This window comes from Clarias gariepinus, chromosome 20 (genome assembly GCF_024256425.1).
Source record: "Clarias gariepinus isolate MV-2021 ecotype Netherlands chromosome 20, CGAR_prim_01v2, whole genome shotgun sequence".
NCBI classification, from domain to species: Eukaryota; Metazoa; Chordata; class Actinopteri; order Siluriformes; family Clariidae; genus Clarias; species Clarias gariepinus.
This window is the reverse complement of record NC_071119.1, coordinates 6,319,279-6,331,790: the sequence shown is the minus strand read 5'-3', so window position 1 is coordinate 6,331,790 and position 12,512 is coordinate 6,319,279. Positions and strand designations below refer to the sequence as shown.

The 12,512-nt window shown below is 39.7% G+C and overlaps 1 protein-coding gene across 1 annotated transcript; it reads right to left on the bottom strand.

Annotated features, from left to right (window-relative positions):
* Positions 1-1,709: 1,709 nt before the first annotated feature.
* Positions 1,710-10,015, bottom strand: LOC128508238 (C-type lectin domain family 6 member A-like). Its single transcript, XM_053479461.1, has 5 exons — positions 9,844-10,015; positions 8,464-8,721; positions 7,341-7,468; positions 2,052-2,158; positions 1,710-1,869 (listed from the first exon to the last, which is right to left on the bottom strand). The coding sequence occupies exons 1-5, from the start codon at positions 10,013-10,015 to the stop codon at positions 1,710-1,712; spliced, it is 825 nt and encodes a 274-aa protein (XP_053335436.1).
* Positions 10,016-12,512: the final 2,497 nt, after the last annotated feature.

Below are 12,512 nucleotides of genomic sequence, written 5' to 3'. Positions count from 1 at the left end.
GGGCCCTTAAGCAAGGCTCCTCATCCTATCTGCGCCAGGAGTGTCATATCATGGCTGACTTTGTTTCCAGTTACGCTGGGATATGTGTAGAACGAATTTTACTGTGCTGTAATGTAGATGTGACAATTAAGACAAAAGGCTTAAATTAAAAAAACTTGCCAGCAAAGATTAGAAGGATAATCAAGTTCAAATTTGTAAATAATAACCTTAGAACAAACAAACAAACAAACAAACAAATCAAGAACTTGAAGTGAATAAGCAGATATGGTTCATGCAATCTTGCATGGTGAGTGGTGGTTACCACCTTAAATAAATAATTATGCTATGGTCATGTGACGTTATATTCTTGTAAGTTTACTAGGAATCTCTGATAATCAGTCCCACTGAATGGAGAACTCCTGCCTACGCCTAATTAAAAAGAGGGTGAGGTTTATATTTTCACTGCTTACTAATTAGTCAAGCAGTACAGCTAAACATATAGAAGCTAAATACAGTGGAACCCTGGATTACAAGCATAATCTGTTCCGGAAGTGTGCTCGTATATCAAAACACTTATAAATCTCCATAAGAAATAATGAAAATTCAGATTAATCATTCTACAGGCCAAAAAATAAATATATAAAAATGATTAATACTAAATTATAAAGTAAAAATAAAACAAATTAACCTGCACTTCAACTTTAAAAAAAGTTAGAATAAATAATAAAAAAAACAAAAACATAATGGTTTCCAGTAGTGTTTGTGCATCCATGCGCTATGTATGCGTATGGTGTGTTAGAGAGGTTAAAGATACATTTTCTCTCTCTCTCTCTCTCTCTCTCTCAGCCTGCACTGTTTGTGTGTGTGTGTGCCCGCGCATCATTAAACACACACACACACACACACACACACACACACACACTCTAATGGAAACAAGGCTCTGTCTCGATTCTTTTCAAAGTTAAAGCTTATGTTAATTTGTTTTATTCTTACTTTACTGCAGTAAAAAAATCGCAACAGAGCCTTGTTTTGAGGAGAGAGAGTGTGTGTGTGTGTGTGTGTGTGTGTGTGTGTGTGTGTGTGTGAAGGCAAGAGGAGGAGGAGGGGAGGGGCACAGTGCATAATGATGCACGCGCACACACACAGTGCAGGCTGAGAAAGGGAGAGAAAGGGAGAGAAAGCGCGAGAGAGAAAAAATGGATCTTTAACCTCTCTCATGACACTTGCTTTTGCTCTACACATGGGCACACGTGTGTTATAATAAACAGTACATGCACACAAAAAAGGTTGACTTTTATACACACACACACAAACAAAATATACTTCAGTGTTGTACATGCATGCACGGATGTTAATTATACCAGTAAGAGACATGCACTAAGACCCAGCAGGCGAGACGATTACCCACATCTTTGCAGCTCAAGATAGTGAAAAACTATTGGCTCACTTGTGATCACGTGACACTCGGTGTGAAAACAAGAAGCAAATGCGTTATACATGATACTCTGTACTCGTAGACCAAGACTTGTTTATTTTAAGTTAAAATAAGTCAAAATTTATTGAAACTTTTTTGCTTGTCTTGCGGAATGATCGCAAACCATGTTACTCAAAATCCGAGGTTCCACTGTAATGTTGTTCTGCTCAGCAGTTATAATTATAAACAGTAAAAAAAAATAATGAACACACATTTAAAACTTGTCCCACTAATTAATACAGCAAAACCTTTTTTCTTACAGCAAAATTTTATTTACGAACATATTTTTTTTCTTTTCACAGATCCAGGCTTGTGTATAAGAGCATGGTTTGTCATTCCAGTGCTGTCCATCAGGATACCCAGTCTCACCACAGTCCTCATTATTGTAATTATCTGGTTGTTGGTTAGCCCAGTTCCTGAAAATAAGACAATCTGATTTAGTCTTCAGTACTGAGATTCCAAACAAATTATAACAGAATGATTTCTGATCAATAAAAATATTAAAGGAAAATTATTAATTTATGTTTATTTATTTACTTTGCAGTCTCAGATTCACAAGGAAAAAAAGGATTTTTGACACACACATGTGGTCTCTTACCCAGAGGTCAGTGGTGTACCGTCCACCCATTTCCACTCTCCCTCTGCGTCTCTGTCACTCAGACCAATCCAAGCTTGACTTCCTTGCAGCTGTTTAGCAATGAATTCCTGTGTATTTGATTATGTGCATAAATTGTTTACATAAATTGTTATTTAATCTTTTACAGAGAAACACGGTTATTTTACAGATTTGTTTTATAAATTTACACGATTAATTATAAAAATAATAGCATTTGAAGTTTAGCAGAAAAAGCCAATATTTTATGGATTTTCCTTCATTTATATGATCAAACACCTTTATTAAAGCTACAGCTTTAAATGTTTAGCAGTGAAACTGTCACGGAGGCTCCACCAGGCTCCGCCCTCAGTCAATGTCACCAATCATCCGAATTCTAAACACACACCTGTGCCTTATCATCAGCGCAAGATTAATACACCTCACTTCCCGTCACCCAGCGTCTGATCTCCGGTACAGAAAAAGACTCTATGATCGGCTACTCACAGCGATCGTTCTACACCTCATCTCATCGTCTCTCCTACCTCTGTGTCGTGTTTATCATTCTTCCTGTCCGTGATCATCCATCCATTAGCTCTAGCACCATACCAGATAAGACTTTCCTTATCCACATTTCATCCACAACCATACCCCATTCATTATCAATAAAAGCACCCATTCTGGTTTTCTGCATCTTTGTCTGTGGAGTCTGTTATTCTGTGATAGAAACATTGTTATTTTACAGATGTTTGCTAAATTTATGTGATTAAAGACGTTTAAAAAAGCAACAGCATTAGAAGTTTCGCAGTGAAACACTTTTATTTTACAAATGTTTTCCCAAATATATGCAATTTATCACCTTCACTTAAACAAGAGCACTAGACATTTACCAGCAAAATGCTTTTATTGTACATTCCCCCCCCCCCCCCCCATTTTTCCCACTATTACAAACACCTTCAATAAAGCAACAACAAAAGTTTAGAATAGAAATCCTATTATTGTAACACCTGTACCACCATGGTCCCAGGGAATAAAATCAGGTTCTCTGGATTACTGAGCCGCCATTTTGCCTTCCCCTAGTGTGTCTTCATTGTTATATATCTCACGAAAACACTAAATCAAGTTTACCTGTGTCGTTCCCCTGTGTGTCTATTTAAGGTCGGAATCGTTACCAATCGTTACCCATCCGTAAAAAGGGTTGAAGTTCATTGCTGAGGATTCCTCAGCTTGTTTGTTGTCCAGCTGCGCTCTTTGTAATTCTTTTGTTAAGCTCGCTTTTTTGTTTGTTACACCGACCACCTGCAGACCCAGTCTGAACACCTTGTGAAGTTGTGTTATTTTAAATAAAGGCTTGTTCAAAGCACCTCCTGCATCTGCGTCTGTCTCCTAGCACAGGAAATCATGAAAGATGCACGGACCTTTAGAGACGCAGCAGTAACCCCCCTGCCAGACAACAACCCAATACATGGCTATCTTAGCAGAGGGAAATTGAAAGCCTGGCCCGACTTCTCCGCACTTGCGCTCTGCATCCTCACCACCACGCTTTGACCCACCGGAAAGATACTCCGGGGGGTGCAAGAGATTCCTCCTGGCATGCGAGCTGTACCTCCCAGAGTATCCCAACATAACCGATCGTGACACAGCAGCTTACTGGCACAGCCCTGGATTGGGCTACAGCGGTTTGGAGCGCCGGAGGGGCGACCACGACCCGCTACCACCTGTTCATCGAGGCCCTTTGGACAGTCTTTGATCATCCTGACCAAGGCAAGACGGGAGGGCAACGACTGATACTGCTAAGGCAAGGAAATAACCCAGTTGCTGAGTATGCAGTGAAATTCAAGGTGCTCGCCGCGGAGAGTGGCTGGTGTGAGAGGGGCCTGCTGGCTCGATTCCGGGACGGACTTCACCCAGATCTTCAGCTTGAGCTGGCTTGTAGGGATGCCGACATTTCCCTGGATGACTGTGTCAATTTAGCCATCAAGCTAGACCAACACCTGCGAAGCCAGCAGCGTCGCACCCCACTCAAAACCACGGTGAAAAGATATGAGACTAGCCGTAAGGAGAATTTCAACAAGATGCAGTCAAGCCTGCATGAAGGGTCATCACCTGAGCAGATGGAAGTGGGTGCGTCCCATTTATCTGCAGCGGAGAAGAAACGGGGAATGAGCACAGGGTTATGTCTGTACTTTGGGGGGGAAAACCACAGAGTAACTAATTGCCCTTTGTTAAAAGTAATGTACCTCACTGCACTTCATACACATTAACCCTTTATTTACCTGCACAACTTTCTTGTAATAATCACACTTTGTCTGTTTATCCCCTAATAGATTCCGGGTCGGCTGGAAATCTCATCTCATCCTCTTTAATTTCCTCGCTGCGAGCTCTAGTGTCGAAGCTTCCCCACCCGATATCAATTAAAGCTCTGCATGGTAGTACTCTGAAACAATCGCCTCTTAAACTGATTTCAAAAAAAAATTTTTTTTTTTGTAGACTTACTGTTATGCCAAGATGGCGCCGGGAGTTATGCCAAGATGACGCCGGTGAGGTCGGCTGCCGTCACGACTGCTCCGACCACTTTTTCTTTGTTTTTGTTCTTCGCTTAGTTTTTAGCATTTTAAGACCAGTCAAATTACCACCATGGAGTACATTAGTTATGATAGAGACAATCTTGTTTCTATTGGTATACAATGTACTCACAATTCGACGTTTTTAACTCCGGATCCGAGCTGGCCGAGTGAGATCCTGAGGGACAACAAAGGACGCAACGCGAAGCGGCCGCCCCGAGGGAAACGAGCCGGAGTCAGGAACAGGCCGAGAGCCCGTGCACACCGCACACCTCTGCCTAGCATCCTGCTCGCCAATGTCCAGTCACTGGAGAACAAGCTTGATGACCTCAGGGCCAGGGTAAAGTTCCAGAAAGACATTCGGGACTGCAATCTCCTCTGCTTCACCGAGACATGGCTGAAATCAGCGGAGCCGGACCACGCCATCCAGCCGGCCGAGTTCTTCTCGGTTCACCGCATGGACAGGACGCGGGACTCAGGAAAGTCAAGGGGAGGCAGCGTGTGTTTAATAGTGAACAGCAGCTGGTGCAACAGCGCGAGCGTTGTTCCTCTCACATGCTCCTGCACACCCAACCTGGAACTACTGTCCATCATGTGTCGTCCTTTTTATTTACCTCGGAAGTTTACATCGGTCATAATCAGCGCCGTTTATATTCCGGACACGGACACGGACACTGCCTTATGCGAGCTGCATAAGGCACTCACACAGCACCAGACACAACACCGGGACGCTGCGCCTATTGTAGCGGGGGACTTTAATAGTGACAACCTCAAACGCGCAGTGTCGAACTTTTATCAGCATATCACCTGCCCCGGCGCTAACGGCTGCAGACAGGAAGACACTGCCAGCACCGGAAACGCGTTCATCATCACCGAGCATGACGTGAGGAGAGCCTTCAAGAGAGTAAACACCAGGAAAGCAGCAGGACCAGACGGCATCTCAGGCCGTATTCTCAGAGCCTGCGCAGACCAGCTAGCACCTGTGTTTACTGAGATATTTAACATCTCTTTATCTCAGTCGGTGATCCCCACATGCTTCAAAGAGTCCATCATTGTTCCTGTTCCTGACTTCATCATTTCTTCACTACCAGACACACTGGTCCCACTACAGTTTGCATACCGTCCAAACCGTTCCACGGACGATGCAATCTCACATCTCCTCCATACATCTTTCACTCACCTGGACACTCGGAGGGGGAATTATGTGAAAATGCTCTTCATTGACTACAGCTCTGCATTTAATACCATAATTCCCTCCACACTTACCACCAAGCTGGAGCACCTGGGACTAAGCTCATCAATGTGTCAGTGGATCTCCAATTTTCTTACTAGCAGACCACAGGCAGTAAGGGTTGTGTTCTGAGCCCCCTGCTGTACTCTCTGTACACCTATGACTGCGTGGCCACTACCAACTCCACCATCTTCATCAAGTTTGCTGACAACACTGTCGTGGTGGGCCTGAGCATGAACAACGATGAGACGGCCTACCTGGAGGAGGTTGGAAATCTGGAGAACTGGTGCCAGAGAAACAATCTCCTCCTGAACGTCAGCAAGACAAAGGAGCTGATAGTGGACTTCAACTAAGGGTCCACTTGACGAAGGTGCAACAGAACCTTTGCTCTCCAGGGCTGTGGAAATTGGAGGCGCGCCGGCGTTCCGGGTCAAAGACCTACTGGACTCACGAAGAAGCGGGGGTTCCCTCCACTATCTCATGGATTGGGAAGGGTATGGTCCGGAGGAACGGAGCTGGGTCCCGGCCAAAAGCATCTTAAGCCCCGAGCTCATTGCGGAGTTCCATCGAGCACGGCCAGATTGCCCGGCACCACGACCTCTGGGCGTCCCACCTGCCGGCAATCCCAGCCGCTTGGCAGGTCCCTACTCCCTCTGGCTTACTCGGGAAGCCGGTCCTGGGGGGCGGTTACTGTAACACCTGTACCACCACGGTCTAAGATCAGGTTCTCCGGATTACTGAGCCGCCACTTTGTCTCCCCCTAGTGTGTCTACGTTCTTATATGTCTCACGAAAGCACTAAATCAAGTTCACCTGTGTCGTTCCCCTGTGTTTCTATTTAAACCAGCCGAACCCGTAGCTGCTTGTCCGTGCATTGTGATTTTCGTTGGTTAAAAAGGTGTTCTAATTCTTACTCTCTCTTTGTTTTGCTCAGGACTGAACGTTGTCTCCAGGGGCGAGGTCGGAATCGTTACCCATTCATAAAAAGGTTGGAGTTCATTGCTGAGGACTCCTCAGCTCGTTTGTTGTCCAGCGGCGATGTTTGTAATTCTTTCGTTAAGCTCACTTTTTTGTTTGTTACACCGACCACCTGCAGACCCAGTCTGAACAGCTTATTAAGTTGTGTTATTTCAAATAAAGGCTTGTGCAAAGCACCTCCTGCATCTGCCTCTGTCTCCTAGCACAGGAAATCATGACAATTATTTTACTTTTTTTTAAGTTATCTGTGGATTTTCAAGGAACAGCATTCCACTTGCTAAACATTCACGGCAATGACAGCAATAGGCTCTGAGTCACCTTTCTTAGAATTGTTATGGGCCTTATTAAAAAGGTGCTCTCCAGGGGTTATCTATTTTATGACTTCTTACAGTAAAACTCTTTGGGTGAGGTCAAAATTTTATGTATTTAATGTTAGTGAAGTAAACCCATCATGAATGATATGAATGATGAATGATTTGATATAAATGATCTCTCTCTCTCTCTCTCACATACACTCTCTTACCTGTTCCTCATTGCTGTTAATGATCACCAGGTCTGCTCCTTTGTCCATGCAGTTCTGTCTGCTCTCAGTCCAGTTCTTCTTCGCATTATACATAAAATAAAGACTGGAATTAAAATACCATGCTATGTCTGTGGAGAGATTGAGAGAATTTACAGAGATCAAAGCTTCTGATTTATTGCTTCTATAGAGATATTATTTATTTTCAGCTATATAGGCTATATAGTATGAGAAAAAAGTGATTTTTAATATATAAATGGATTCAACTTTCATGGGCTTACTTTAATGCTATGTAACATAAGAAAGGTTGCTCTTATTCCAATTGGGGTTCAAAAAAGATCTTATTTTTATTATAATTAATATTATATACAATATTGGGGTTTGACTATTTGTACCATGTTTACTCTCAGTACATACAAATAGTTGCCATGAAATATAACCATAACCAAAACATATCCACTGGTTTCAAAGTCAGGTGGTGAAAGAAGGTCAAAATCCACCAAGCACACAGACAGGACTAATATATATATATATATACACACACAGTATGGTCTTTTTGTATAACTTGATAATAGGTTATTGTTGTAATTCTCTCTTTAGACTCTGACTGAATAAATTAAAAACAGCACACAAAAAGAGAAGTCTAAAGAGAACTCTATATGTGGACAATGAGCACTCATATAGACATTTACATTTTAGCCACTGGGTGTGGAAACGGCCGCATTACGAATATTATCTCAAGGAGGAAGGTGATAATTGTGGTGTTACAACCAGGTGTTATTGCAATACAGCTCAGTAAGTATTGCAAAGTTAATAGTAAAATATTACAAGCATACTTACTAATTAATTAAATAGTTATTTAGTAGTTTATTATTTAAGTAATCTATGTGTTAAAGATATATTAATTTATTTTTTCTTACTTTTTCTTACTGGATCAGTTTTGTAATGTGTCACCAAAATTAATAAGATGCTTTCATTCTAAAACCTAAGTGAAACTACTGTATACGGATGGACATGTGGGAGAATGTAAGTTAAAGATCCAGTTTCAGGATAGCTTATGGATTTCCACTAAGGACATTTAACTGAAAATTTAACTGGCAGAAAATGTAATCCTTAATGTACTTACCCAAATCATAAAATATCCTCAGGTATATAGCTCTCCCCCCCTGTAACTGGTCTCTCTCTATAGTCAGGTTGGTGTATCTGGTCTCTAACTGGTTTCTCTCTATAGTCAGGTTGTTGTAACTGGTCTGTAACTGGTTGTTTTCTGTCTTCAGAATGTTGTGTTTGATCCACAGCACTGTGACGGCAGTTATTAGGACAACACACAGCAGCACCACACACACTGCAGTCACTCTGTAACACTGGTTAAATGCAGTATGTCCTTATTGGGAAGAAGGAAACAGTAAACATGGAGACTTATTTACAGTGACTTGTAAAAGTATTATTATAATATGTATTATTATTATTATTGAACTTTTCCACATTTTGGCATTTTACAACCACAAGGTTAAATGTATTTATTTGAATTTCATGTGATACTGTAGATTTACACAAAGTGGCATATAACTTTAAATTGGAAGGAAAATGATAAACTTCTTATAATTAAATGTCTGAAAAGTGTGTTATGCGTCTGTGTGGGTTTTCCCCCTTTCATTGCAAAGTCCACATAATAATAGAGGTTAAGAAGCACTGACTTGAGATTTGGATGGTTGAAATCTCCAGCGACAATAAACAGGCCATCCGAGTGTGTGTTCTGCAGTTCACTATATTTCCATACAGTTCACAAAATGCTTTCTTAGCATTAGTGGTAGGTGATATGTACACTTTAACAATAAAAACAGTGATAAATTTCTACGGTACATAAAAAGGTCTATATCTAACAGTCACAAACTCCACCAACGATGAGCAATAGCTAGAAACCAGCACAGAGTTCTTACACCATTCCCTGTTGATGTAATCACACAAGCTGCCACCACGGGTATTAGCGCTGTTTGGATACTGTGTAAAAGAAATGCGCTACATTAAGTAAGTAAAGTACCGCAGCGCTGTTCGGTTCCGGAGCAGCCGCTGCTTGCTACTGCCCTGCCGCCCTGCTTTTGGATCCAGTCTTGGAGTAACTTCTGAAGGCAATTGGTTCCACTGGATTTTAGTGAGGGGTATCAGAGTAAAGGAGGCTAAATACAAATGCACATCACACTTTTTTACTTGTAAGAAGAATAAAAAAAACATTTATCATTTTCCTTCTACTTCACAATTATGTGTATTATTATGTGCTACCTTGTGTTGGTCTATCACATAAAATCCAAATAAAACATGTTTGTGGTTGTAATGTAACAAAATGTAGGAAAATTTAAGGGGTATGAATACTTTTGCAAGGCACTGTACTCTTACAAAATTACAGAGAACTGTGCACAGCAAGTCTACGCGCTCCCAAGTAAAAGATTTGTTCCTACTGCTAATATGCTGCTATTAATATTGAAGATCAGAATTCATTTAAAAATACCTGTATGATGAGATTGGATGTTCCTCGTTGTGTTTATATCCTCTGCGTGCACATTGAGAATATGACCTCTAACAGCTTCTGGACTCTCATAGGTTCCCACCACTCTCTCCACTCGCTCTCCTTTCTTAATCTCCTTATTGAAGATCACATCAGCATACACACACTCTGACATTCCGAATGTATTAGAAACACAATATACTGTCTCTCTGTCTATGAGTAACTGTACAACTGTGTGTTTGTGCGTGTGTGTGTGTGTGTGTGTGCAAAAGAAAGTTTCCTTATTTCAAAATCAGCTGTCAGTTAAGGAAGTTGCCAACCACACAAGCTAAACTGCATAAATAAATTAATAAATTTTTACAGAAAGAAAGAAAGAAATTACAATAAAAAATATGAATGGGAAACAAACATTTTAATGATTCAAAATAGGAAAAAAGATTATTTTTTTAATGCTTTATTTTCACTAAAATAATAAAAATTGTTTTGCTCATTGTTCCTTCTTTTGGTTCCACCTGGTGAATGAACTGTTTAATATACTGACCCAGTCATTTCAACTTGAATTAAAAACAAAACATCAGTTTTTAGAGATAAAGTGCCAACATGTTTGTCTTATTAGGATATAAATTTAATAATTCCTTTAACATTACGATTTTAATGGCTTCCAGTTAATTTAACTTTCAAAATCTGAATAAAACAATTGTGGACAGTAGCTGTTTAACTCAATAGAAAAAAATTAACTAGTTCAGAATAAAAGTTTGGATATAAAGTGTATATTCTACATTCTACAACAATACTAGAGATTTCAAAACTCTAAAATAATACATATAGTATTAGGTAATTACGTCTTATTTTAAGTCACAGAGGTCAGCCTTTCTGTAATAGTTCTTGCAAGAACAGTATTGTCAAGTGCATTTGCAAAATCCATCAAGCACGATAATGAAACTGTCTCTCATGAAGACCATCCCAGGAGGGCGAGACCAAATCCTACCTCTGCGAGAAGTTCATTTAGAGTTATCAGGCTAAAAAATGACCAATTAACAGCACCTCAGATTAGAGGCGTTATGATGTCTTTACAGAGCAGAAGTAGCAGAAACATCTCACCATTAACTGTTTAAAGGAGATTAATGCATTTTTGGACGCCTTCAGCATTTCTTTACAATGTAGAAAGAAATAAAAAACAGGAACCATCGTAGTTAGATAAGTTGTTTGAAAGTGACCCCAAACTTTTGAACGGTAGTCTATATATTTTTTTACAAATCAGTCGACATGTTCCTGAAGGAAATATGTACCGATCTATACGTTTTTGTGTAAAACTAAGATCACGCATATTATATGTCACGGACAGAGGGGTTAATGCAGAAGTAATAGTAATGCTAGTCAGAAATACAGATGTGAAACATTAGTACTGATTCAGAATGTACAGGACATTACAGTTACACCTGCATCCTGTGTTATGGCTTCAACTACATCATTCCACTGGATTTGTAAAATCTTTAAACATTTAGCTCATTTCTTTATATCTTATATATAGGGAGGGAACAGAATGTTGAATAAATCTCAGATAAATTTGCTAGTCATAAGCGTTGCGGTATTAAAACTGTTTTCTACCTTAAACCAAAAATCTACTGATTGGTCTATTGAATGTTGCAGCAAAAGTATAATTTGCACTGTACCTGGTTAGTTTTTTTGTTTGTTTTAGTGTTTTTTTTTTTTTTTTTTTTTTTACCTTCAATCACACACACAGCCACTTTTTGCTTAAAAAAAAAAAAAAAAAAAAACAGTTAAGACTGATAAAATTTATATTAAAGAGCTGGACATGACAATGGAAAATAATCAGGAACTACACATTAGTGCAGGAATTAGTATATATACTTTATACCATGAAATCAAAATGGAGAGTCTTGCATGCAGACACACACACACACACACATTCAAACTGTGTACTGTTTAATACTTTGTCATCCATCCATATTAGTTCAGCATTTTTTTCTGTTTGTCACCGCAGATGATTTATTAAAGAAACCACACACAAAAAAAGCTTAGCAGTAAAACAAAACAATAATTATTTAAAGGAAAATGAGATCCTTTTCAGAAATTTCCTAGAAATGTTAACTCACTCATCTTTTTTAAATTTAAGGGTTTGTACAAACATGCTTTTAAACTACAACAACAGCAAAGCTGGAAACTTATAACAAGTATCTGTGTTAATCATGTTCTTCAGGAAGGTGCTGCAATAGGCCCTTAAAGGACATCTTTTTGTGATTATGTCCTCTGACATCTACAGTATGTTTGTGTGTTTGGTTGGGTGTGCTTTTAAAAGACAAAGTCCTACAGTATATTTAACTTTTGTGCCTTTGTAAAAGCTACATAAAAATGTTTATGTATGGCTTTTATGGTGTGCTGCATTAAACTGCTCATGGGATCCAATTTCCTTCTTACTGTATATTATGAACATTATCATGTATTCATTGCATATTTTCAGTAAACTGATCCCTTGCAGCACTTCCCCTGCAATTCTGCACATAACTTCCTCATTCCTTTTATTTTGTAAACTATTAGTTGTTAGTCTGTTAGTATCTGAACAGGATTTAAAATGGCTGAGAATTAAGCAGAGAAAAGTTTAACCCATAAGTAGCTTTTGGTACATTTCCTTTAAGGACAAATATGGAGAA

Coding starts and splice junctions, on each gene's coding strand:
- LOC128508238 (XM_053479461.1), bottom strand. CDS start 10,015: ATGTCAGAGTGTGTGTATGCTGATGTGATCTTCAATAAGGAGATTAAG. Junction 8,722..9,843: donor CATCCAATCTCATCATACAG/GTATTTTTAAAT, acceptor CTTCCCAATAAG/GACATACTGCATTTAACCAG. Junction 7,469..8,463: donor GAGGATATTTTATGATTTGG/GTAAGTACATTA, acceptor ATCTCTCCACAG/ACATAGCATGGTATTTTAAT.